The sequence below is a fragment of the Alexandromys fortis genome, unplaced genomic scaffold (genome assembly GCF_014885135.2).
Source record: "Alexandromys fortis isolate MF-2015 unplaced genomic scaffold, M_Fortis_MF-2015_v1.1 scaffold_3, whole genome shotgun sequence".
NCBI classification, from domain to species: domain Eukaryota; kingdom Metazoa; phylum Chordata; class Mammalia; order Rodentia; family Cricetidae; genus Alexandromys; species Alexandromys fortis.
In genome coordinates, this window is record NW_026067909.1 from 23,634,470 (window position 1) to 23,661,299 (window position 26,830).

The 26,830-nt window shown below is 45.1% G+C and overlaps 2 protein-coding genes across 9 annotated transcripts in view; one reads left to right on the top strand and one right to left on the bottom strand.

The window, feature by feature from the left end:
* The window catches only part of Mcph1 (microcephalin 1), a 212,397-nt gene that overhangs the window by 93,967 nt on the left and 91,600 nt on the right, over nucleotides 1-26,830 (bottom strand). The gene's annotated exons all lie outside the window — the stretch shown is intronic.
* The window catches only part of Angpt2 (angiopoietin 2), a 49,420-nt gene that overhangs the window by 16,325 nt on the left and 6,265 nt on the right, over nucleotides 1-26,830 (top strand). Inside the window, exons 2-7 of the mRNA XM_050137335.1 lie at nucleotides 9,665-9,820; nucleotides 12,998-13,119; nucleotides 17,148-17,380; nucleotides 20,090-20,220; nucleotides 24,959-25,060; nucleotides 26,153-26,319. Coding sequence (XP_049993292.1) covers nucleotides 9,665-9,820; nucleotides 12,998-13,119; nucleotides 17,148-17,380; nucleotides 20,090-20,220; nucleotides 24,959-25,060; nucleotides 26,153-26,319 — 911 coding nt within the window. The remainder of the gene's footprint in view (nucleotides 1-9,664; nucleotides 9,821-12,997; nucleotides 13,120-17,147; nucleotides 17,381-20,089; nucleotides 20,221-24,958; nucleotides 25,061-26,152; nucleotides 26,320-26,830) is intronic.

Here is a 26,830-nt window from a genome sequence, read left to right on the forward strand (position 1 = left end):
TATATATACACACACAAAGCTAACTCTCTATGGCCTCTACACAGACACACACACACACTTAGAGGCCCGCACAGATAGACACATAGACACAGACATACACATAGACATACACACATAAAGGCCTCTACACACATTGACAGATACACAGACAGACATACATAGACAGACATACACACAGAGACACAGATATATAAGCATGCACAAAATGAAAAGAAATATATTCAGTTTGGAGTCGCATGCCTTCATTTCATGACCAAATTGTTTTCCTGCTCCCATCCCTGCCTGGAGAATAGTTCTATTCCTTCTCCAACGTGAGTGGGCCCTGAGACAGAAATATGAGCAACTCCCTCTGAACAGGAGTCAGAAGCAACACAGCCCCAAGCTGGAATGCTGTAATGAGAAGCCCGGCACAGTGTGTATTTTGTGGTAGACACTTGCTTATTTTGGGTCAGGAGACATAATTAGACACTCGATGATTTGCCTGAAGTCATAATCACCATTTGCAGTTCCCAGTTAAGCCTCTTCTCAGTGGAACCAAACTCGAGCCATCCACAGAACGCAGGGCATGTGTTCTGCTGGGCAGTTTTCATGGACTAGGAGCCACAGGCAGAAGTGGGGCATGCTTGGGGTTTCTACAGCCTTACAAAGTGAACAGGGGTCCCCATTTAACCACCAAAATTACACTGCCAAGTACTTCATATACTTCCTATCAAATTTCAGATTGGGAAACTCATGTAAATTATAATTAGAAGAGAAAGGAAAGCATTGCATGCTTGGTCTCATTGCTTGAGAGAGTGCCGAGTACTGCCACGGTTTCCCTGTGCTGTAGTTTCAGCTGTGCGCAGCCCAGGCTTGTCTGAATCTGTAACACCGACTCCATCCTGAGGGGTGAGATAACAAGCATGTACCACCATGCCCGTTTTCAATGCAGTGCTGAGGATCCAGCCAGGGCTTCATGAACAGTGGGTGATCACTCTGTCAACTGAGCTATATTCTCAGCCCCTGAAGTAATTTTTCTTTAAAAACTAAGCATATATACATATCCAGGTATGGTTGGCTCCTGTCTGTAATTTCAGACTTGGGAGGTAGGTTGAGGAAGGATTGTCATGAGTTCAAGGATAGGCTTGCAAAATGCTACATAGAGTTCCAGGTTAGCCTGGGCTTCATGAGACTTTGACTCAAAAAAAAAAAAAAAAAAAAAAAAAAAAAAAAAAAAAAAAAAAACAAAACCCTGAGAATCAGATTTAAGACAGGTTTGTTAAAATGTTTAAAGATGTATTTTAACTTGAAAAATTGATGTGTAAAGCAAGGCCTTGTGAAATAGTCTTTATTTGTAATAATGTGAGTTATAAAAAACCTGGTCACTTTTAGCTTCAGCAAGATGCAGGCACATGTGCAGTCCTGTGAAATATGCACACACAAGGGACTACAAGTATGAAAATAAATATGAAAAAACTGTGGCTTTCAACACTTGGAAGAGTGGGAACGGAACCAGAGGTTAAAGGAGAGATAATCTAATCAAACAGAAGAGAATGGTTTTCCCTCTAACTAGGTCAGAAAAGCAAAGTAGAGCTGTAACAAAATCATTAAATTAGAAAAGTCGTGGACAACAAAATAAAGAGCACCATGTGGTCTGAAACTTCCTGGCATTATACTACAATGTCTCTCCAGGTTTGCACCGCTACACATTAATGATGAAGGGACACATACACATATGCCCCACCCCAACCCCATCCACAGACACAGGTTTTCTAACCTAGGGCAAAACATATAGAAGGATGCTTAGAAAAGAGAAGGAAAACTATCTAGAGAAAGGCATCACCTACACTGAGGAAATGTCTTCCAAGGCAACAGTTCAGGATGGGGCAATGCTACAGTGCTATGGGTAAAGGCCGGCAGGTGCACATCACCGTAGGTAACAGGGCAGGCACACATGGCCATAGATAAAGAACGGCTTGTGTGCATCACTGTAGGTAAAGGACGGCAGGTGCACATCACTGTAGGTAAAGACGACAGGTGCACATCGCCGTAGGTAACAGGGCAGGTACACATGAGCGTAGGTAAAGAGGGCAGGCACACATGGCCATAGATAAAGAACGGCTTGTGTGCATCACCGTAGGTAAAGGACGGCAGGTGCACATCACTGTAGGTAAAGACGACAGGTGCACATCGCCGTAGGTAAAGAGGGCAGGTGCACATCACCGTAGGTAAAGAGGGCAGGTGCACATTACTGTAGGTAAAGACGACAGGTGCACATCGCCGCAGGTAAAGGATGGTAGGTGCACATCACTGTAGGTAAAGGACGGCAGGTGCACATCACCATAGGTAAAGGACGACAGGTGCACATCACCATAGGTAAAGGACGGCAGGTGCACATCGCCGCAGGTAAAGAGGGCAGGTGCACACACATCACCATAGGTAAAGGACGGCAGGTGCACATTACTGTAGGTAAAGGACGGCAGGTGCACATCACTGTAGGTAAAGGACGGCAGGTGCACATCGCTGTAGGTAAAGGACGGCAGGTGCACATTGACGGCAGGTGCATAGTATACTGAGTCTTCATGCAAGCTAACCCTGTCTACTTTTTAGCAGCTCAGACTTCTCTCCACTGAAAGCCTTCGCATCTTTGAATTGCTACTACAAAGAGGAACTAAAGAAGCGGAGGGCTTGGTTGGCATCTGTCCATAGTGGCAGCGCACAGCAGGGCAGATTGTGAGATTTTTTAAAGATCACCTGCACTCGCAGGCTCACCTCACCTTTAATAAGCAGAACGATGAAGTAGTTAACTTCCCTAGCAGATATAAGGCAGAAGACTGTGGAATCTCCTGGATGCAACTTATTTGCTGAGGTTAAAAGGAATTTCTTCTCCATACTTGGGCTGCTCCAGCTTAGGCGAGGTCATGCCTGCTGTCCTCTTGTAGGGACTTCAGCTGGCATTTCCGGTCTGCATTCTCGCCCTCTCCGATGGGTCATTTTCAGATTTGCTGCTGCTCTCCCACAGCCACCACACAAATTGCTGGCTTGGAGCTTATAATCAAAGGCCACATTTGACACAGCTCAAAACCCCACCCCACCCAGACTGCTCTGTCAGCGCGCAGATCCTGGTCTGGGGGACACCGAAAGAAACATGTAAGGTTTCTCAGCCTCAATTCCCCCTTATTAAAGAGCCCCAATAGAGGCACACTTGTGATGCCCACTTTCAACCCTTGGGGCTGTTCCCAGAGACTGGCCCTGAGAGGGACCCTCCTCCAGACCCCTGGCTGACAACACCTGGTGTGAACGCAGTGGGAGACTTTGGACGACAACACACAGATGGGGTCTACAGCAGTGCTCACTCAAGGACAGTTCTCAGGGTTCCCCAGGTCTTCTGGGGAATCTCACCAGTGACCAGTGTGGTGGGCCAACAGAATCCTCATGTTTAAATTGGCTGTCCCTCTCTGCTGCCTTCCTCAACCACCCTCCACGGCCACTCTCTGGGACTACTCCCTAAATAGACTTCCTGCTTGCCTGCCTGGGTCTCAGGCTCTGATCCTGGGGAAACCCAAGCTAAGAATGTGAGAATCCACTGAGATTTAAAAAAAAAAAAAAAAAAAAGGATATAAAAAGCATTCTGCAGCAGAGTGCTGTGCTGCTCCGCTTCGCATATGGACATCTGGTCTTGGAGGCTCGGCCACATTTTACCCCTTGATGCACAGGCTCTGTAAGGTGGAATGGGCCTGTGCTCTAACAGGCATTAGATAGACACGTACCCCTCAACAGCTCTCTAGATGACGCTTTTATAGAGTAAGACATCCTATGCTAAATAAAATGTCCATTCTGCTCTACAAAGTTTTATTAAACCTTCATACATTCAGAGTGGTAGCTGCTGAGGGAAAAAGTCAGATCTGAAGCAATGACAGACAGTAGGGTAGACACAGCAGCAAAGGGGTACAGGCAAAAGCACCCCAACAACACAGAAAAAAGTACAGTCTCAAAAAGCTAAGAACAAGCCAGGTGTGATTTGACAGTGCACTGTGCAGGAACATAGACTCACTGGTGATGTGTCATCTCAGGAGTTAGAGACAAGGCTGCCAGCCAAGGCCTGCAGTTCCCACCTATGACTTTGTGATGGGATCACCAAGATGTTATTTCGTCTCTTCACGATGATGAAGGTAGCAAGAGGAGCATGTCTGAAGATAACACGTAACAGATAACAGAAAGTCACTCAGATTAACCAATGAGGAAAAAAAAGTAGTGTTATTGCTCTGATGTGGGTGTCCATGATAATCAGGAAGACACTTGCTTCCTAGCTGTGGGGGGCATCTGAACACGACCTGTGGTGATACGTCTTCGTCTATGAGCCTCCCATGGATATCCTAGAAAGACAAAGACTTCTCTGAAGCACGAGCCTCCTGTCCCTTCCCCTTTAATCTCAGCATCCCTTAGCAACACTGCTGAGAACACAGATGCTTAGGCAGCAAAAGCTAGAGACTTGAAAACCAAAACCAACAAAGCGGTGCCGTAAGGAGGGGGAGGGCCCAGGAACTGCCACTTTTGTGTCTGGAGACCTCAAAAGATGCCTCAGAGTTTCCCCATGACAAAGACTAGAGAACATTAGGTCAAAAGCCATCCCCACACGGCATCCCTGGACTTAGTAATCTTGCACTTGAAATTTCAGCCTAATTATAAGAGCAAATGTTTGGGCCGTTGTTTCTAAGGGTGTATATGGAAATGGTTACAGACATTTACTTTCCAAAATGAACATGGACATTCACTTCCAGGGGTGGATTTAAAAATAAATTAAACAGCACTTGTTCTTTTTAAATCAGAATGCACCCCTGCTTCAGGAGCACAGAGGGGGAGTATGAACACAGCAGGGAAGGGCTCGAGGGACAAAAGAGCTGGGCGGTCTTGAGTAGCCTCATGCGGGGGAAATGGGGGTCCCTTCTAGAGTCTTCTTAAGAATTTAAGAATGGACTCAAATGGAAGCTTAAAGACAATTTATTAGAGTCTAAAAGCACTACTCCCCCCTCCTGGGGCAGGTAAAGATTAAGGACGCCCAGAGTGTTGGGGGGAAACAGGACTCGTGCACAGAACAGGACAGGGCACTATTTTCTGAGGAATTCAGAAAACTCGGCAGGCTTCTGAAGGTGCTTGGCATGCTGCACTCTCTCAGACTGAGTTAGGGATGGGAACTCTGGGGCAGACAACACAGTATCTCGTTAAAGGGATAATTATTCTGCCTCTCTCTTTAAAATGGCTTACAGTGAGCCTGCCTTCCTAGGAGCAGTCCTTTGGCCAGGTGATTGTCCTGGCCCAGCGGCACTGTCAGGTCACCACCCAGGCCAGAGATCCCATTCTCTCGACCAGAGGACTGGCTTTCCTAATGTGTCTTTATCGCTACTCTAATATTCTGTGCAAACAGGCACAGCAGGAGGGCTATATGCTCCCAAAGCTGAGACTGCTCTGGTTTGCATTTGCACTCTCCCAGTGTTTTGTGTGGTGCAAGCTTTGTCCCCAGTGGCACAGATTTGGGAATGGTGGGACCTATCATCTGGGAGTCTAGCCATAGGTCACTGGGGGGCACTGCACTCGGAAGGGATTAAAGTAGCTCTCCTGGGACCCTGGTTAGATCTTCCCAAGAGTGTTGTTATGAAGGAGCAAGACTGTCCCCTCCTGGTCTTTCTGGTTTCTGTCTTACTCTTTGATCTTTCCCTTCCACATGAGCTCCTGCAGTGATAACCTGTGACGTCATGTTGCCAAGGAAGCTGTCCACCATGCTCTTTAGACTTTGAGTTTCCCATGTGAGCTAATTGAGCCCAGGTCCTTGCACATGCTAGGCAAGACTCTGCCACAGGCCCACTGCACTTGGCCTAATTAACCTCTTTCCTTGCCAGGGAACCCACCCTCTGGGCTTCTGTCCTTATAACAAAGCCAGACTAATACAGAGGTCAAAGAATCAGAGGATGTCAGTACTGGACATCACCACGTGAAAGAACGGAGATTCCATTTGCAGACAAAGTCAGGGAACAAGACAAGTCACAGAGGGATCAAATTTATATTTGTTTTCCCTTACTCTGAAGACAGGGTGGTGGAAGAGAAGGCAAGGACTGCCTTAGGGTCCAGAGGAAAAGGTGGGGATGGAGATGGAAAAGACTGGGCATGGCAGGGTTCCCCAGAAATCTAAGCACTTGGGAGGCAGACAGGAGGTTCACAAGTTCAAGGCCAGGCCTGTTACACAACAAACAAGGGCAAAGAAAAGAACCTCCTTCCCTTCCTCTGTCCCATCTGTCAGAACAGTTACAGCATTTTGTTTATCAAGTGAGGCGATATGTCCAAAGAAACATCAAGTTAATTTTAATTTCCCAGGACAGAAACTCACTAATGAAAGGGGATGGGGCCACTCAGTTCTGCGCACCACCTACTAGCACCTTCAACAAGGAGATGCTATTGCCAACATCACACCCCTACGCTGCAGGCAATTCCTGCACAAGATATGTGTTTTCCTTTCTCCTTGCACTTGCAAAGTGCAAGATGACTTTCCTTTCAGTCTAAATAATAATGAAGTTGGTCAGAGAGAAAGAGAGAGAGAGTTTAATGTATAGTCAACCTACGTGGCTGTCTCACAAACAGACTTACTTTTCCTGTCAAATCTCATCATTCAAAAGGCTAAGGGGGCAATTAAACCTTAGAACACATTTGACATACACACGTGTGTGTGTTAATGTATTTTATTAGGACAGCTGAGCTTTGATTTGTTGCCAGACTTTAGGGATTGCATTAGGTGTATATCCAACATTAAGCAACAATGTTTGTCAACTATAGTAGAATCATGACACACTGTAGTGTTAGATCCAGAGATCCTCTGCATTCTGAGCACAGGAACAGTAAGGGTTCAGCATCCTAGAGGTGCTTCAACCATTAGAAGTGGACACCCCAACACAGGGTGAACCTCTCACAGGTATATAGGTATCTTTCCATACACTTGTGCCTACAGACCACCGTCAGGGCATGACCACAGGACACTGATATCAACGGTCTATGTGAAGAGTGGGTATACAAAACTGTGTGCAAGAAATAAGAACCATGCTCCTCCAGGGGAGGCTCAAGGAGGCTCCTGGAGCTGTTGTTGCTAACCGCCACTAAGTGTGGGTGACATAAAAGGGAGCCCAAGGGAGAACAGCTCTATTTACCCTGCCTTCCCTCAGGCTGACTTCTTATGGCAGAATGGGCTTCGCTAAGCAGATTTCTGCTATCAGGGATTAAACACAATAAGAAACCCTGACCTGAAAGAGACCCTGGCTGGTCAATTAGAAAAGAATGAATTTACATTATGTCTGGAGACAGGACAGTTTCAAGGTCTATCTGTCTCTGTGGGTCAGCTGGGAGTTTCATGTCTAGAGTTAGTCTTAGGTTCTCTGAGATGTCATGATTTGTAGAATGGCTACTGTATGAAGGAGACCTTCGTTTGGAAATGGCTGTCTTCACATTATTGTATAAACAACCATAGTCTTCCCGTCTCAAAAATCAGTACAAGTCTTTGGAGAGGAAAAGCAGGCTCTTCAGTCATGACACTCTTGAGAGACATGACTGATAATGATAATCTTTGATTCCGGGCTTTCTTTTTCTTCTTCATGGTGCTGGGGATGGCACTTAGGGCCTAGTATATGCTGGCCAAGCACTTCACCACCAAACAATACCTGTTGCCCTAATTCTAGTTTTCTTGTTGGCCAAAGCAGCTGCGAACTTAGTGAGGCAGTCTGTTTGCAAACACTCTGAAACCCTGAATAGAAAGGTAGGCTCAAGCTAATTTGGAGCTATACCAGCCTGGCTGTTAAAAGGCTGGAACGGGCAGGGGCTATGGGGATGAGTTAACACTGTGCTTGCAAGTGCTGGCTCGCAGCTGGGTCATTCTGAGCTAGCAGAAATACTAGAGTGCTGAGATGTGGCCAGCGATGAACAGACATTTGCCGTCCCAACAGGCCTTGCTGCTGCCAGGCTGCTTCTGAAGAGTTAATGTCCTCTTTCTCAAGCAGCTCAAGGCTTCTCAGAACTTTACTTTCAGTAAAACTGGCCACTCGATGTTACCGTTGGTGGGCCATGTTCCCCACCCTGCAATTTCAAGGCACTGCCCCCAAAGAAACTGCATTTAATTGATTCAAAAGCATTACATGCAGCGTATCCATATCCATGCACATGGCTGTGATTACATGCAGTGTATCCATATCCATGCACATGGCTGTGGTTACACACAGCATCTCCATGCACGTGCCTGTGTCGTCCTCCCCTGCCTCTTCCTGGATCGCTGACCTTTCAGAATTGCTTGTCTTCAAGCTTAGAAAAGGATATGGTAACAAAATAAGGAAATTTTATTTCTAATAATTAAGCCTTTTTTTTTTTAAGTTCCTAGCTAATTTTAAATTTAAATGTTCCCTTCACAGACGACCTTCTCCTGTCTCTAACATTTTCAAGCACATTTTACCCAGAAAAAGGGGAGGGAGGGATTAGGGGTTCATTTTCCCTCTCTAGTTCCGTGTTTCAGAGTGAAAAAAGGGAAGTCAAGATCCTCATTTGCAGTAGGCTTGTAGACTGTGGTTCTGAGCATAGATCTACACTTCGGGTTCAGGACATCTTCCTAGTTCCTGACTCCCAGAACATATCCCTGCAAATGTTGTCTTTGCTGGGTGTGGAGAGGAAGAACTAAACATGGAGGCCAGTTTTGGGTGAGATGGCTGTGATGCAGCTCATACATGCCAAGTGCTGCCCACACATTCCGTAAGCAGTGTATTAAGAAGGGTACTATGCCCACAGCTACTGGAGTTTTACAGCATTTCACCTCCGTGTCGTGATGGAGGCGTCGTCTTCACACTTTCATAGATGACCAGAGAGCTTTAGGCCACGTCACACTGATGGAGTCAATCTGCTCAACAACCGAGGAACAGCAAGGAATGCCTGCTAGCTATTCAGAAAGCGTGTGTGGAAGGTGGGAGATCGATGGACAGGGCAGTGCCAAGAGCAGAGACACAGTGGGAACAGCACAGAGTTAAGAGTGCAAATCCATGGACCGCACAGCACCCACCAGGACCCACGACATGAGTCTGTCCAACAAGGACGCCCTTGAAACTCAGAGAAGAACTCTACTCCTCCCGCACTACTTTCTTACCCTTCAAGGCAGAAGTGGATCATCGCTGGTCAATGCGTTTGGAAGAGGTTTGATGACTGACTTAATGACCCTCCGTAGAGACCTTCAGATTTAAAGATAGGCGCTATACTCCACTTTCGTATTCAGTTTAGCAGAAAAACACTCTTCTTTGTACAAAAAGAATAAAAATAATTTTTGTCCTTTAGCTACAGATTGGGTCAATTAATAGCTCTCATCATCAGATTGCCATTTTAAAAAGGAAAATGAATTTTTGAGAGCCGAGGAACACACACACATGATGATGTAGGAGCACAGCCTTATTTTTGAGGTGCTCAACTGAGCCATTGGAGATGCTAATTTACATACAAGGAAGTTGATGTTCAAGGGCCAAGTGCTAAGCAGCAGAGCTAGAGCCCTGGCTGCTGAGTCTCCCCAACGCCCTAAATATAGTGTTTTAAACAAGAGGCAAGGGACAAATACTTAGGAACCAGGATTCTAGCCGCTTAAGTAATGACTGTCTGTCCATCCCAAGCTCCTTCCTAGCTGGAGAACTACATTCAGGACAACATGAAGAAGGGGATGGTGGAGATCCAACAGAACGTGGTGCAGAACCAGACGGCTGTGATGATAGAGATCGGAACCAGCCTGCTGAATCAGACAGCGGCCCAAACGCGGAAACTGACTGATGTGGAAGCCCAAGTAAGTGACAGACAAAACCCCCTGGTGGAGCAGCCAGCAGACCACGTGCCTGTGGCTGGCTGTGCAGTGGAAGAGTGGAAAGGTACAGACACTAGCTGAAGGTGGTGGCTTCAGAGCTGAGGAATTAAGGGATAGTTACAGTTAGCAACTGGGGCTAAATTTAGTTTATCCTATGGGGCCCCCTAGCAATATGCACAGCTTAATATGCTAATATAAATGTTCCTTCACTTCACTGGCCTCTTCTACACTCCAGATATTATTTTTCATTTCCAAGTTCTTCTGCTTTGTATATTTGAGAAACAGAAGCCATGAAGCAGACAGCTGGAAACCTTGCTCTTAAATCTAACCCTAGAGTTGAGATAACTGTTAACCAAGTGTGTATCATCATGCTCTGAGCTATACCGATCCTTTAAAAAATCAACAGAGGGCCTCACTGTAAACCACCCCCATATTCAGTACGCCACATGCTGCTGTAACTAAGAGGACCAACTGCTAGAGCTCAGCACAAGACAGCATGACTCACAGGAGAGTAACCACTAGCCTCTCACGCCCCGAGACACTGCTAGCATGGTGATAATTGTCCTTCAGAGGCTCTCTAAAAAATGTTTTCGTAGAGAAAACAGAAGATCAAAATCAGAGTAAGGAATTATTTGGTTATCATCCTTCAACAATATCAGGCATTCAGGAACAATGTAAGGAACACACATTTTCCACAGATTACAATTACAGATTTAATCCTCCTTGTTAATACGTGCTAACATGACGAGATATAGTAGTTTAAAAAGAAACAGTGCATCTATTTAAAAACCCAATTGATAAAATAACAGTATTGGTTAAGTCATATTCTGCAGCTTTTGACAGTAAGTCTGGGGGATGCCAGGCTCTTCAAAACATCCTTAATCACAGCAGAGTATTTCTTGTTTTTTTTTTTTTTTTTTTTCTGCTACAACAAAAAATAACGTTAGGACACAGAACAACTATGCAAACCTTTGTGACATCTGGTGTAAGATCACAGGATTTAAAAAATGCTACTACGAAGTTAGACATCCTATGACTGAGGCTAACAGGAAAACAGGCCAGGGATGGAGAGAAAACAGCTGCAGAGTCCAAATAAACACATCAACGCGGGTGAGCCCCAGGAAGGACACGGAGAGGCTGACTTAGGTTCTCTGTCCAGTTGACAGCAACTGTTGGGCACTGACGGATGGGAGTATGGGATAGGTTCCATAAAATACAAATATTTCTGGTTAGATGCACAACTCTTCTAGACTGGGGATATTAGACAACCATACGTAGCTGGAGGTCTGAGATCTTTTGAACTGTGCGACCCTTTGGAAAGCTGACGTGATGGTTGGTGATATGTTTCAGAGGTAAAGGCACTTGCCACATAAGCATGAACACCCCAGTTGATGAGGTGGTGCCCATCCATAAGGTCAGTGCTCCTAAAGCACAAAGGGACGCAGGAAAGAGCTCCCTAGATGATGTGGGTTGACTAGCATTTCACACACATCACAGCAGAAGGAATGAACCCTGCCTCAATAAGGCAGAAGGAGAGAACCAAGTCTGAATGGTGTCCTCTGACCACCACAGGCGTGCCACGACATGTGCGCGTCTCTACATATATACTCCCCTTTTAGACATACATGTGTCATTCCTGTATCAAGCAGGTTCTACTGGCGTCTTTCTCTGCCTCCCCAGAACTGTCCCCATTCCATAAGTCTCATGGATTAAAGAGGAGACCAAACTGTGCCATTCTTGAATGAATAAACGGGTACTGAATGTCTGTAGAGGGAAAACAGAGGCCAAGGCTGTGCTGATGGCATTGCGACCACAGGCCAGTGCTCTGCTCCTTCCCAGGAGCCTTTTGCTATGACCTCAGCCAGGCTTGACAAGGACCAGACATGCCCGGCACCTGCATATGAGACAGGCCAGGGCTGTGCTGGTGACAAGGACCCCCACAAACAATGATTCTTGTTCAAGGTCCCTGGTTGCTGGGCAACGATTCAGACTTCCATTAACAGGTGATATCACATCCTGAGTGACACCACACGAGGATGTGAGTAGTTGATTCTTCCTGCTGGGAGGCAGCCAGGCACCAAAGAGCCCACACAATGGCCATCGTGGCTTCCACTGGATGGTGGGATTTCATTATTCCCTAATTGGTCAGAAAGACTTTTAAAATAGGAACAAGAAAAATAGAACAGAAGAAAGAAAAGGCTTAACAAGTGGGCATAAGCTGGGAGACGGCAGGCTAGCAATGAGCTTCCACCGCCACACAGGGAGGCATGTGACTGTCCTTTTGTCCATTCACAGAAATTTTTGAGCAGAGGAAAATTATTTAGAATAAAATTATTAGATTTATTTAGTTTGCATGCATGCGTGCATGAATGCACGGCGTGTGTGTGTGTGTGTGTGTGTGTGTGTGCGCGCGTGGTGCATGTGTGTGTATATGTGTGTAGGTCAAAGGACAATTTGCAGGAGTTTGCTCCATCCTGTGTAGTCATCTGGCTTGGTGGCAAGTGCCTTTCCTCGCTGAGACATTTAGCTAGGTTGAGGTAATTTTTTATTCATTTATAAGTTTTGATCTATAAACTGGTATATCACCATTTGCTATGTTATATAAAGCAATAAAATGTTACAGAAGGAGAAACATAATATATGATTTGATCCTAGATGCTTTCCAGAGCTGTCACTTGTTTACTATGAAAGGACTTAACAGATAACACAGTTAGGTGTGTTCCACGACACCTCAATCTTTATGGGCATAAAAAATGTGCCAGGCCTGGATGGGGGAGGAGTACTCCAGGCTATCCCTCACTGAGGGGCTTCTGGCAGTTAACAGCTGCTGGGGAAGTGAGAATATTCTTTTATTTGGGCACTAGAAGATCTCCTGTGCTGCACCAGATGGCCCTACACAAACTCATATGGACTTGGTTGGTTATTAAAAAAAAAAAAAGCCGGGTGGCGGCTGTGTTTGGGGGGAGAGCAGGAAGATGGAAATGGAGACTTAGATACGATCATGTTTTATGGCATAGCACAAGAGAAACTCACGTGTCAAAACAAGACGGCTGAGTTAATGGGTAACACGCTTTCTGATCAGTTTGATGACTGAATCAAGAAACGGCATATATTGTACTAATCAAGATGGTAGGCAGTAATTCTCTTTGTTATATGCAGGTATTAAACCAGACGACAAGACTCGAGTTGCAGCTTCTCCAACATTCTATTTCCACCAACAAACTGGAAAAACAGATTTTGGACCAGACCAGTGAAATAAACAAACTACAAGATAAGAACAGGTACTCGTGCTACAAAATACTTGAGATTCAGAACTGTACCCTTTCCAGATACACAGGCTACCCATGACTATAAGCTTAGCTCCCCCCAGATGATGGATTTCTGCCTGGAACATATATGGGTCAGAGGCTCTGAGAATAAGAGGCAAGGAGAATTTAGAAAAAAATTTCTGAACTGACCCAACAATTTTGATTAGTTTTGAATTTTGTTTTTTCATTCTGGCCCTTTAAAGACTCTGGAAGGAATCTTTCAAAATTTCCTCAACATATGCAGTTTAATCTACACAAAACACTAGTGGGGCTGAATATCAGCCTCACTACATTTCATGGCCTTTGGGGGCTCTCACTATGTAATCACAGTTTGCCTGAAACTTAGCATGGAGACCAGGCTAGCCTGCTTTCCCAGTGCTGGGATCAAAGGCAGGACAAAGTGCACGCCAGACAAGCCTGACAACCTGAGTTCAATCCCCCCCCCCCCCCATACACACAAAGGTGGAAGGAGAGGACCAGCTCCACAAAACTGTCCAAGGAGTTCCACATGCCACAGTGGCGTGCGCCCCCTGTTCCACACTTGCTTTCTCGCTCGTTCACATGCACCAGTCAATATATTCAAAAGCTTATGATAAGTTAAAAAAAATGGTAATGTGAAATATAATTGTGCCAATATTTAAAATAAATATTTAGAAATCTCAACATAATCTATACGAGAGTAAACTGTTTTCATCTACTGGGGGCCACCAGGGAGTAGCTTCACAATCCATGTGGTGCTCACGTCTTTGTTTGCAGCTGAGACCGTGAGAGAGTGTGAAAGCGGTCCTAATAGCACATCTCAGTCTTTATCCAGAATGGGACGGACAAGGGCTCACCTCATCCTCAGTGTCAATGAAAACCTAAGCTGCAATTATTCTTCTTGTTCTCTGAGTAGCCAGGTAGACCCTATCTTCTATTTATGAGCTTGAAAAGCAAATAAGAGTTTTTTTCCTTACTGGAACAGTTTTCTTTGTTTTGAAATTTCCCTATTGCATTGTAAGAAATGAGAACTTGAGATGCTGAGATGCTGCAATCTTAGCTTCCCTTGGCAAGGCTCCTGTGGATGCTGGTGGTGACTCTGACTTGCTGTAAGCACCCTGCCTCTCAGAGAGGTAGCACTGTTCAGTTTGTTGAACATGCTCTGGTACTGATGACTGCTTCTTCCCGAGGCTTCAAAATCAGTCAATATGCTCACAATGCCACCCGGTGTCTTCTCTGTAAACTCTCCCATCATCCAGGATGTATAGGAGATTGGATCTATAATCCACTTCCATTGATACCAAATCCATCGATACATAAGTCCCTTATATAAGATGGGGCATAGCTTTCATAATCCTCCTCTATGGTTTAGATTGTTCCTAGGATGCTTACAGATAATACCTAGCATGATGTGACAACTGTGCTCACGATGATGCTGTATTATCTAGGGAGTGATAAAAAAGAGGGGGCGTACAAGTTTAGCATGGGTGCACCCTCCCCCAATAATTTCAACCCAGAGCGCTTGACTCCACAGATTCAAAGCTGTGGCTATGAAGGGTTAACTATTTACTGTCAATGTTTGCCTTTTTCCTAGACAAGTCCGACTCTTGCTCCTTATTTTATATCCACTGTTGGAATAAACTTCGCTACACAAAGTCAGCTGCTCAGAGAACGGCTTTGAAATACATAGAAACTTAGACTATATTTTAAAATTCATTCCAGGATTTGGTGAGATTTCTTTATAAACCAAGGTTTTTTTTTTTTTTTTTTTTTTTTACTACAGTGAAGGTGTTTCCAACTAGTGTAGTCGTGGCTTCTCGTAATTCTTGCTTAAACAACCCCTTGCCTTCCAGCCCTAATTTAAGCCCTTACACTTCCCTCCATTTAACTGACCTGGGTTAATAAATAGTGTGCCTTTTCAATAATTAAAATCATTTTTTGAGTTTATATTTAAATCTTGAGGTTTCTCAATAAAAGCACCTTGCCACACACATATACCAAAATGAAAAGTTTCTAGGATTCACACAACAGCGCTCCACAACTCGCACCGCTAAAAATCTACCTGAGGGGCCCGTGTCAGAGCTGCCTTCCCAGGGACAGGTACACAAGGGTTGATTTCCCATAAAAACACAAACAAAGAAATGAAAACAAAGACCATCAATAATGAAAACCACACGGAAGGAACAAGACTCTCATAAGTTGCACAAACTGTCTTCTCTTTTGTTACAAATATGGGATGGAGTAATAAAGTTTCCTCATCAAATACATCACGAAATTTCCTTGGTGACGTCAGATCTCTATGGGTGTTTCCTGTCTTCAGTTCCGGCCAGCCTAAGAATTTAAAAAATTTGATGGGAAAAAATATGTCATGTTTCCCATCCCACAAATGACTTCTCAACAATCTTCAAAAATTTCTTCTAAATAAAATTGCTTTCTTTATAGATTCAAGCAAAACTAAAAACACTTATCAGGATCAACATGTCTCTCTAAAGCAACACCTTTAGATTCACTGGCAGAAGTTCAAACTACTTTGCGGTCTTCATTTTATCTGTCTCTTTTATTCTAAAACTAACTCTGGGGCTGTGTAGCCGTGCAGGTAAAGGGCTCCGCCATGAAGCACATAGCCACTGATTCTACACAGGTACAGAAGGCCCTGGTTTGGAGTTAGATTCTCCTATCTTCCGTCCACCTCACTGGCCATAGCAGTTACCACAAGCCTTTACTGCAGGAATCTGTTCCTGGAGGAGTTCATGATCTCGAACCACTAGCGTTTACATAATCCTATGCACTTGGATTTTCTTGTGTTTAATATTACAGGAATGAGCTCCAGTTAAAAATCAGTATAGTCTTAACCGAACCTGTGAGTGGTAATGCATCTTTATAAACTAAGATTACAAAGGGAAAGGGGGCTTAGAGTAAGAAGATCTGCATGTTTGGCGTCATCAGCCACCTGGGTGTGTCCGTAGGCATATGATTTATTGTGTTGAAATTGACTTTTGTTCAGTTTACTCCTTGGATGTTAGATGATAATGTTGATACTGGTAATAACACTTCCTAAGTGTCAACTCCAGCCTGCTTATGCCTGTACATGCACTTACTCCTCGGACCAGCCTCTTGCAGTTGGTGATATCAGCCCAGTTTACAGATCAGGGAACCAATGCGCAACTGACTAGGTCACTGAAACTCATGAGCCAGCATCAGGATTTAAATCTGTGTACAATATTTGTCATAGAAGAATACTTGCCACATGGTACTGAGAGAGCAGGTGTTGTTATTATGATTGTAAATAGTTTAGGAAAAAGGAAACACAAGCCCTGAGGTCTAATTCAAACCCCCTGCTCTCAAGGAAAGCACTGTGCAAGCATGCCTTGAAATAATAACCGTCCTGTGAGCTTGTAGCAGACAGTGTTACTGACACACACAGTCTAGTGCCGAGGCCCAGTGTATTCTTGCACAGATAAGACTGTATAATCTGTCAGGTTTACACACATACACACATGTACACAATACACCTAAATTACCTTACCATGGCAATCTGAAAGATTTGTGGGGGGCTGTGAGAAATCTCCCTTAAACTTAAAACAATGTTTCTTTTTTTTTAAAAAAAAGATTCTTATTTTTATGCGTATGATTTTTGCTTGCATGTAGAATGTGCACAGTATGCATGCCTGGTGCCTGTGGAGGTCAGGAGAGGGGATCAGATCCCCTAGAACTAGAATTAAGGAAGGTAGCTATGTTTACCAGTATACACATTCAGAAAATGGAGTTATGAGTTGTGAGCAGTCATAGGATTGCTGGGAACAGAACTAGATCTTCTACAAGAGCAGCTAGTGTGTCTAACCATGGAGCCATATCTCTAGCCCCCAGATCTCTCCACTTTATATTGCATTTTAACTAAGCAGAAGTCCAAGAAACAAAGAGATTCATTGGCTTTGGAAATGATGAGATCTTACCAAGCACTTGTCTGGCAAGGTCCAGAGGCCTCAGGAACTCCCTGCGCTTACAAACACCTTTCCTGTTAGCGTTCTAGAAAAGAAGGTGCTGGCCATGGAGGACAAGCACAGTGTGCAGCTGCAGTCCATGAAGGAGCAGAAGGAGCAGCTCCAGGTGCTCGTGTCCAAGCAGAGCTCAGTCATCGATGAGCTGGAGAAGAAGCTGGTGACGGCCACCGTGAACAACTCAGTCCTTCAGAAGCAGCAGCATGACCTCATGGAGACGGTCAACAGCCTGCTGACCATGATGTCAACCCCGAACTGTGAGTAGAACTCCTTACTCCCAATGACTTATGGTTAGCGGATCCTCAAAACTCCAACAGGATCTCTCTTAGGTGTTTCTTCCAGTAGTACAAGACTCTCAGCAGAGGCCCAAGCACAGAAGAGGCAAAGAACGAGGAGAGCATGCATTATACTAATTATCATGAAACACTAACTCCAATTTGTGTGCATGTGTGCATATTCATGTGTATGCATGTCTGTGGGCACATGCATTCACGCGTGTCTAAGCTAGTGGTTCTCAACCTTCTGATGCTGTGACCCTTTAATATAGTTCCTCATGGTGTGGTGACCCCCAATCATAAAATTATTTTGGTTGTTTCTTCATAACTGTAATTTTGATGCTATCACAACTCATAATATAGATATCTGTGTTTCCCAATAATCTTAAGTGACTCCCATGAAGGGGCTGTTTGACCCTCAAAGAGGTTGTGACCCACAAGGTTGAGAACTGCTGATCTAGAGGTTGGAAGTCGACCTCTGGTGTTGTTCCTCAGGTGCCGTTCATGTTGTCTTTAAGGGCAGTCTCCCACAGGAGCCTGGAGCACAGAGTAGGAGGGGCTCACCGGGCAGGGAGCTGCAGGGATCTCCTCCCCTCCACCTCCCTAGCGCTGAGATTATAGGTGTGCGGCCATGTCTGGCTTTGTTTTGGATGTGAGTTCTAGAGATCAACTTCAAGTCCCCACGCCTGCAAAGCAGGCCTTTTACCAACAGCTATCACTCCAACCCTCAAAGACAGTTCTGATTCAAGGCTGCAGGGTTCTCATCCTGAGTTAGCTCCCTCATCAGTCAGCTGGAGGAGGCTGGCAAGCTATTAAGCTATAGTGAATCTTTCTTTCTTTGGCTTTCAAATGGGAAAACTGCCCTGGGCCCATAGGAAGGCTAGAGACACGGGTGAGAGCCCCCTGTTCCCTGTCATTGACGTACGGTTGGCACCATGGCAGCACCAGCTCCTATCTCTTCCCCTTCCTGTAAACACGGTTGCCTTCTTCACTGCCACTTTAACTTGTTACATTCGGGGTGGGGGGGGGGAGATAATCTTCAGTCATTAGTTAAAGACCGGACGTACCATTCTTCTTTGTAGTGTTTTCTGTAGGATTTTTTTCTAACTGAATTTGACTTTATTCATACTGTGGTTTATTTCACGATGTTGCCTCAGTTGGTACTTGGCAGGTAGAAATGGCAGGTGGGGAAAGAATGGGAAGTTGAAACAAGTATGGCAGAATTAAAATCTGAAGAAATTTTATAAGCCTGCAAGGTTTGGACTTGAAGAATTTAAACACACAGACAAATAGGCATTGTGCTCCTACAGACGTGCAGGCTATTATGCACCCCCAAAGGACACTAAGTATGCCCATTCAACACTGGATGTATGTGTGGACGAGGTGCCTGTGGAGGCACATGTGTGTGCGCTCCTGTACATGCAGGGAAAGGCCCGGAGAAGATGCTGAGTGGCCTGCTTCAGCACTCTCTGCCTTCTTCTCTTGAGACAGAGTCACTCACTGAACCAGAGCTAAGCTAACAAGCTATAGAAATCCTTCCATCTCCTGTCCCCAAGCACTGGGGTGACAGGTGTGTGCCGCCACACTGGGGATTTTATATGCGTGCTGAGAACTTTGGTTCTCAGGCTTGCTCAGCAAATACTCTGACCTAACTTGGAGCCCTCTCTTCAGCCTTCCATCTCATACTCTAAGAAAAGATTAAAGACTTAGTCTCAGATACACCAAGAACGTCCAGTGTGTACATTCTGACTTCAGGGAGACAATCAGCGAAAGGGATCTGGGGTTGATGGTAGAGGAATTGCTGTTTCAGGGGCACCCTCCCTTTGTTCTTTTACAATGTTTGCCCAAGTCTAGTCAAGCGGGGATTTTTTTTAAAGGAGTGGTTTATGACAGATCATTATGAAGTACCCACATTACACATAGTTGGCTTTAACAGGGAGGGAAGCCGGCAAGGTGGCTCAGTAGGTAAAGGTGCTTGCCACCAAAAATCCTGTGTTAGATCCCAGGACTCTCATGGTGGAAGGAAAACCAACTCCTGCAGATTGTCCTCTGACTGCCACAGCCACACAAGGTACATCTGTGAGCACATCTGTGAGCACATCTGTGAGCACACACAAATAAATACATTTGAGCTAATCGTACTAATTTCCCAAAGTGACAGGAAAACATGCTTCAAGAGTAACTCTGGGGGCTGGAGAGATGGCTCAGTGGTTAAGAGCATTGCCTGCTCTTCCAAAGGTCCTGAGTTCAATTCCCGGCAACCACATGGTGGCTCACAACCATCTGTAAGGAGGTCTGGTGCCCTCTTCTAGCCTGGAGACATATACACAGACAGAATATTGTATACATAATAAATAAATAAATATTAAAAAAAAAGAGTAACTCTGGGACAAGTACAGTCTGTCCTGCTTACACGCGAACAAATGACTAAAGTATTGAATAACAGGCTTCTCTCCATGGTGGCTCACAACCATCTGTAAGGAGGTCTGGTGCCCTCTTCTAGCCTGGAGACATATACACAGACAGAATATTGTATACATAATAAATAAATAAATATTAAAAAAAAAGAGTAACTCTGGGACAAGTACAGTCTGTCCTGCTTACACGCGAACAAATGACTAAAGTATTGAATAACAGGCTTCTCTCCATTCACAAATGCCACTGAAATGCCCCGCTGCTTTTTAAACACAGCTAAGAGCTCTGCTGCTGTCCCCAAAGAAGAGCAAAGCACCTTCAAAGACTGTGCGGAAGTCTTCAAGTCAGGCCTCAGCACCAGTGGCATCTACACGCTGACCTTTCCCAACTCCACAGAGGAGATCAAGGTAAGAAAGGACGCCTTACAGCAGCCATGGGGGCACCCCTGAGTCACTGCAAAGGCCAAGGAGCCCCTGAGCACCCATTCCGTGCCCTTCCCAGGCACACACTGAGGGTTCTGCTATTGCTAGGTACAGAGCAGTGATGTTGAGCATGGCCTGCAGCTCTACCTCCCTCTGTAAGCATGTCCTGCTGAAATGACGAGACAGTCGGATGTCCCCACCCCACCCCAGGTGCTGGCATCACCTCATTCATTTTAATTAATATCTCTTCCCCAAAGTGAAGTTGGATTAGCCAGAGTCTGTCCTTTAACCATCTCCCTAGGCAATAGTTGCACTCCTTTCTGGAGGAACGCACTGAGAACACACCTAACGCAACTGTTCTGAAGGGACTAATTTGCACACACTTCCCTTCTTGTCATACAAACTGCAGAAAGATCTGCACTTAGCAGCCAAGGTTCAATAAAATCAGTCGCTTTTTCTGAGGCAGGAGGATTCCTTGAGTCCAGATGTTCAAGGTTAGCTTGATAACTGAGACCCTTTCTAAACACAATGCCAAATCAAAAATACTTTTACTGCTTTGAAAGATTTCTTTGGCCCTACTGGTTACTTTTTCTTTAGACTGCATGTGGCTGAGCAAAGCACACATTACCTTTAGCATCAGGCCTGCTCCACACCAGGACCTGCTCACAGGGTCCCCAGGAGGCTCATGTCGGAAGACTATGACCCCATTTGATGCAGTCCAGACGTCCTGAGCACACTGTCCATGGGTGCAATTCTTTTTCCTCTCATATGGGGGAGTTCAGTTCAGTACCAGTTCTATCTGTAGAAAGCATTCGGAACCCCAGCCCTGTCCAGCAGGGCAGGTTAACTAACACACAGGCAGACCAGGCCATCCACAAGCAGTCTGGTATACTGACGTACCATGAATAAGCCCAGGTAGACTGTATTTCAGATAATCACTTCCTGTAACTTCCCTGAGAGGTCTGACAAGGTAGAACGACATTGCCCAAGAATCAGTGCAAAGGGTCATGTGAACGCTGGACAGCCGCACATGCCCCTTGTTGTCAGGTATGCTTGCGTCTACAAGTAAGGGCAGCTACGCCCTGAGCCAGCATCACTTCAGGAAGTGCATGGGATGCTGTGTAAAAACAGAAATATCAGAGGCTCCTGGAAGCAGTATCTTTTTGAACTTAGTATTATCTTCAGAATTTAGCATGCTATCAAAGAAAAATACAAGCATTTAAGTGTTTAAAGATGTGGAATTTGAAACAGTAACATACACTCCGATTATGAATTGCAAAGTAAATACTGTACTATTTAGGATAATACTTTGCAAAGAAATCTCTCTAATTCATTCATGCTGCTTTAAACCAACCTTGGAAATTGGTTAATGTCCCTGGTGGCCTAGAAGTGGAGCACCAGGAGGAGGAGAGAAACTGTACAGCTTGCTGCAGATGAAAAACCAGTAACCCCAGGCTGAGCGTCTCCACCGGCTCTGCTATGCAGCTTGCAAGACAGTTCTTTGCATTCTGGTGTCTGTCACCAGATGTCTGCCTGCTCTTGGCCTGGTAATAATGGGGACAGGAGCACCCAGAATGGACAGAGGCTATGAGCGCACTGTGAACACTGGAACCACACTGTCACATGGTCACACTACTCTTGGGATGCTTTTCTGGGTTAGTGCCATTTCCTGCCAAACACCATGCTACCCTCAGTTTGACAGGAACAAAGACGGAAAGAGCCAGCACTTTGGGTTATGTGTCTAGGTCATGCTTAGACACAGATTTATATTCCTCACAGATATTCTCAGTGAGACTAGATCTCTTTACACAGCAGGGGACAGTAAGTTTTCACAACCTTGATTTCTTTTCTAAAATACCTGGTCTATGGGTGGTGTGATGGCCTGGTGGGTGAGTGCCGTTCAAGCCTGGTGGCCTGAGTGTGGTTCCTGGATCAAAGGATGGAGGAGAGAATCAACTCTCAGAAGTCATCCTCTGACTTCCACTTGCATACTTCCCCTCCACACAGAGACATGCATAGAGAGACAGACCGACACACACACAGATTGTACATATGCTAATAACAAAGATTTAAAAAATTGAAATAACTGGGCTGAATTGTGCTGTTACTTGCAAACATCCTGCAGACTTGGAGTACCATAAATGACAATGTGACCTTGTGCTGCTGACCTGTCACCCCACCTAGCATGGTATGACAGACAAAGCATAACGCCAGAAATGGCCCTGGACAAAATAATACATGGAGCCTGCACAGAGCTCACAGCAGACACGGTCATCTCATTCAAAGGAAATAATGCTCACATCAAAGGCTTTAGGACTGCAAATTTACATCTGATTCATTTAACTAATTTACATTTACATTAGGTTTTCATGTATGTAGGATACACAGGTAAAAGGCATCCATGAGAAGCACAGGCACATGCTTTGTTAGTCAGAAGCACAATTGCTTCCTTCCCCAGATTGCTCAGGCTAAGACTCCTGATGCTCATGGATGTCTGCTATTTATTCACTCCAGCACGGCCTGAAGCTGGAGCACAGCACTTAACTCAAGCATCACTGCTGAAGAGCTTCAGGCTCTGGGTCCTTGTGCCAGGCCCAGGCACGCAAATCAAAGGCACTAAGCGCCTCCAGGTTTGTTGTAACGGAAGCGGGCATGCCTTGACTGGGTACCACTGCCTTTCAGATCTCGTCTGATCCTTGTTGTTGTTATCCCTGAGCATCTCCTGGCTATGTGGATACTCTACTAGAATACTATCTCTTGCACAAATTTCACAGCCCAGTGAACCGTGATTCTCTGTTTTCCACAGTGCTTTGTTCTTCATTTCTTAAAAATCTGGACAAAGTATTAAGAGAATGTTCTAGTAACTTTGTCATGGTCACTAATGGAGTCAAAGACAAGAAAAACATGGTTCGCATAATTTATTTATGTACTAGCAGTGACCCTCAAAGTTGGGAGTTATGCTTCTGACTCCCACAGGGCAGAATGAGGAAAGAGACTTCTTTAAATACCATCCATCAACTACCTCCATTGTAATGATTCTGACACCACGGAATCAGATGTTATTAGAACACAGTGGGCTCACTACAAACATTTCTTCCCATCTATCAACATCCACTCAGGATGCTGGGCAGTTAACTTCTGTGCACAACCACTGGGTCCTTACCTAGTGTAGCTGGTTCATCAGTGTGCTAAGGAGTTTTAAGAAGAAATACTGACACAATGGTACAGCACTGGTCAGCTGGTTGAATTCAGGCAAGTAAGATGGAGGACCTCATGAACTGAATTCAGCATGGATCTGGGCTAAAGGACTTTTCGTCCATTGACAAAAGGTTCACGTTTTTCTGCTTTGGGCAGCATGAGCATGATGTCATGGAAAAGGGATGACGGCTCAAATCCTACTCATCACTACCAGCTGGGTAACTGACTAGAGGAATCGGTGTGTTAAATCAACCGTGTCCGGAGCTTGCAGTGGTGGTGAAAATGCAAGGGACACAAATGACGGTGGCTAATTAACAAACACAGCATCAGTACATGACGGCAACCGGGGGCAGACCTGCTATATGCATTTGTATGATTTTACTGAGGAAGTAATCTCCTTATAAGTAAATACAACTTTGTTTCACCTCAGTGTCAGTGGGGCAGGTGACATGAGCTCAGAGTCTTCATGGAGAGGGAGAATGGTGCTGGACAGACACCTCAACAAAGCAGCCCACTGACGGGGCCAACATGGACTCCTAGGGGCTTGGTTCTTTGTAGGTAATACAAACAAACAGGATGAGAGGCTCTCATGACTCTTTTAGCTCTCGTCCCTATGATCCTAACTCACAAATACAGAGCAGTTATATTTAGGCTAACCCTGGAAAAATGGTCTCCTTAGTATGCAAAGACCAAGACACTCAACAAAGAAACTGGTTGTGAACCTTACTATTCATACCATGTGTGCTGTAGGGAAATTATCTTATTTTCTGGAAAACTTTTGTTTTTGGTACTACTGTAATCTTATAATTGAAAAATATTATAATCTTATTTTCAAGGGTTTTTAATTATACAATAAAACTCCAGCTGAGTTGAAATTAAGCATGCAAGTCCAAAGAATTTTGTGTTCTGGACAAAATTTTTTAAGACCACTGAGGCAGTTTAAAAGCAGAAATAAAATACTGGGGAAAAATGCCACAGGCAGCAAGGGATGTGTGCAGAAGCCTAAATGCAAACCCCCGTGTCGAAGCTGCCTAGCCAAGCTGGGTCACACGGTGCTGGCACTCCTGAACCCCCAGGCCCTCACGGGCAGGAATCCATCAATAAACTGGCGTTTTCTGCACACAATGGAAGTCCCACAGCTCCAGAGCCTGGGAATGTGACGAGAGGTTGGTACTGTAGTGACAGAGCAGTAACTCTACAGCGTGGACGTAGCTGGCAGTGAGGGTTGACAACGCTGTGAACACAAGTCTCTGGTTTTCTACGTGTTGCAGATGTGGGATCTGAGGGGAATCTGCTAGTCTCCTGATCACAAGGAGTCACTCCCCAAAACAACTCTGGGGTGGGACTCTTTAGCCAGAGCCCACGACTGGAGTCCACTTTTCACCCGGGTGTCATGTAACCCTGCTGCGTGGCGACCATCACCATTCTAAACGCTTCCAGTACACTCTAAGAATCTGACAATTTACCCCTCAGAACAACGGTCACCATCGCTCACCATGTGATGACTGTGTGCTTTTTCCTGTAGGCCTACTGTGATATGGACACCAGTGGAGGTGGGTGGACAGTCATCCAGCACCGGGAAGACGGTACCGTTGATTTCCAGAGAACGTGGAAAGAATATAAAGAGGTAAGGAGGCGTGCTAAGCCACCATGAAAAAAATACTTTCCCCCAAAGTAACTGAAATATAATACAAAGCACCCCAGGCAAGCTGCTCTGTTGGAGGCTTAATGTCTTAACAGCATAATTAATTAATAATTAATGGCAGAAACATCACTATTATAGTTACATCCCAGGGTGCCTAGCTGAGGGTTACAACTATATCTCTGCTCATGGTCATGTCAGTGGCTTTAAATATTCTAACAGCAGTTTCCTTCTGAGAACAGCTCAGTTCCTTAAATTTGACTGTTTTAAAAATTTATTTTTATTTTATGTTCATTGGTGTTTTCTCTGCATGTATGTCTGTGTAAGGGTGTCAGAAACCCTGGGACTGTAGTTACAGATATGTGTAAGCAGCGATGTGGGAACCTGGGTCCTTTGGAAGAGCAGCTAGTACTCTTAACCACTGAGCTATCTCTCCAGGCCTAAACTTGACCTTTAAAAATCTATTTGCTGAACAGGGCAGTGGTGGTGCACACCATTAATCTCAGTACTCAGGAGGCAGAGGCAGGCGGTTCTCTGAGAGTTTGAGGCCAGCCTGATTTACAAAGCAAGTTCCAGGATAGGCTCCAAAGCCACAGAGAAACCCTGTCTTGAAAAAAACCAACATCAAAAATCTATTTCCTGAGCTGGGGACATGACCCATGCATAAAATACTTGTTATGTAAGTGTGGTTACCTAAGTTTGAATCCTCAGAACCCATATAGAGCTTGGACATGGTGACCTTCACCTGTAACCCCATGCCAAAAGGAGAAACAAAGACACATGAGTCCCCAGAACCCAGTGGCCAGTTAGCCTTGTATGTGCAGTGGTGAATGAGACACAGGTGGAAGGCTAGAGCTAACACCCGAGGTGTTGGTGACTTCCACAAACACACTGTGGTACACATTCACCCCGTTCCCTGTTTCTCTGTCTCTCTCTTTCAAAATTAATTAAAATCGTCCCTGTGTATAAGACCTTACATTTCTAGTAGGGAGTAGCATCTGCTGACCGCACCATAAGCAGATGGATTCCAGACACAAAGAACAACCATCAGGCTAACTGAAGTGCTCTTGGCTGCAGGGGTTCGGGAGCCCTCTGGGAGAGTACTGGCTGGGGAACGAGTTTGTCTCACAGCTGACCAACAGGCAGCGCTATGTGCTTAAGATCCAGCTGAAGGACTGGGAAGGCAACGAGGCACACTCGCTGTATGAGCACTTCTACCTCTCCAGTGAAGAGCTCAACTACAGGTAAGTAAGCTGTCACTGAGAAAAATCCAGAAACTAAGAGCCACGCTCATCCAAACACGATGCAGAACTGTTCCGTATTGCACAGCTCTCCCTTAGAGGCGCTGCACTGCTCCAGCTTTAAAAACTCTAGCAATATAACTCCCTATTCAGTTCCTAGGAGACAGATGAGAGATAGATAGGCAGAAGACAGACTTCTAACCGTGGTCAAACAACATGCAGGAAACTGTGAGGGTGGTTTTGTAGCTGTTGCTTTCCTGTGTGTGCATGGCAGACAGCAAGCAATTAAGAGCCCCATGTAGAATTAGGGAGCACAAAATAGCCCTTTGATATGTATTTTGTATAACAGCAGACATGCTGTTTTCTTCCCAAAGGTATTAACTTAGGGACCCCCCACCCCCCACCCCACGAAGTTTAAATAGTTGTGTTTGATTCCAAATTAAAGAGCAGAAAGCACACCTGAGTCCCGGTGCCTCCTTAGTGGCTCATTCCTCCCTAGCCCCCCATCTGACAA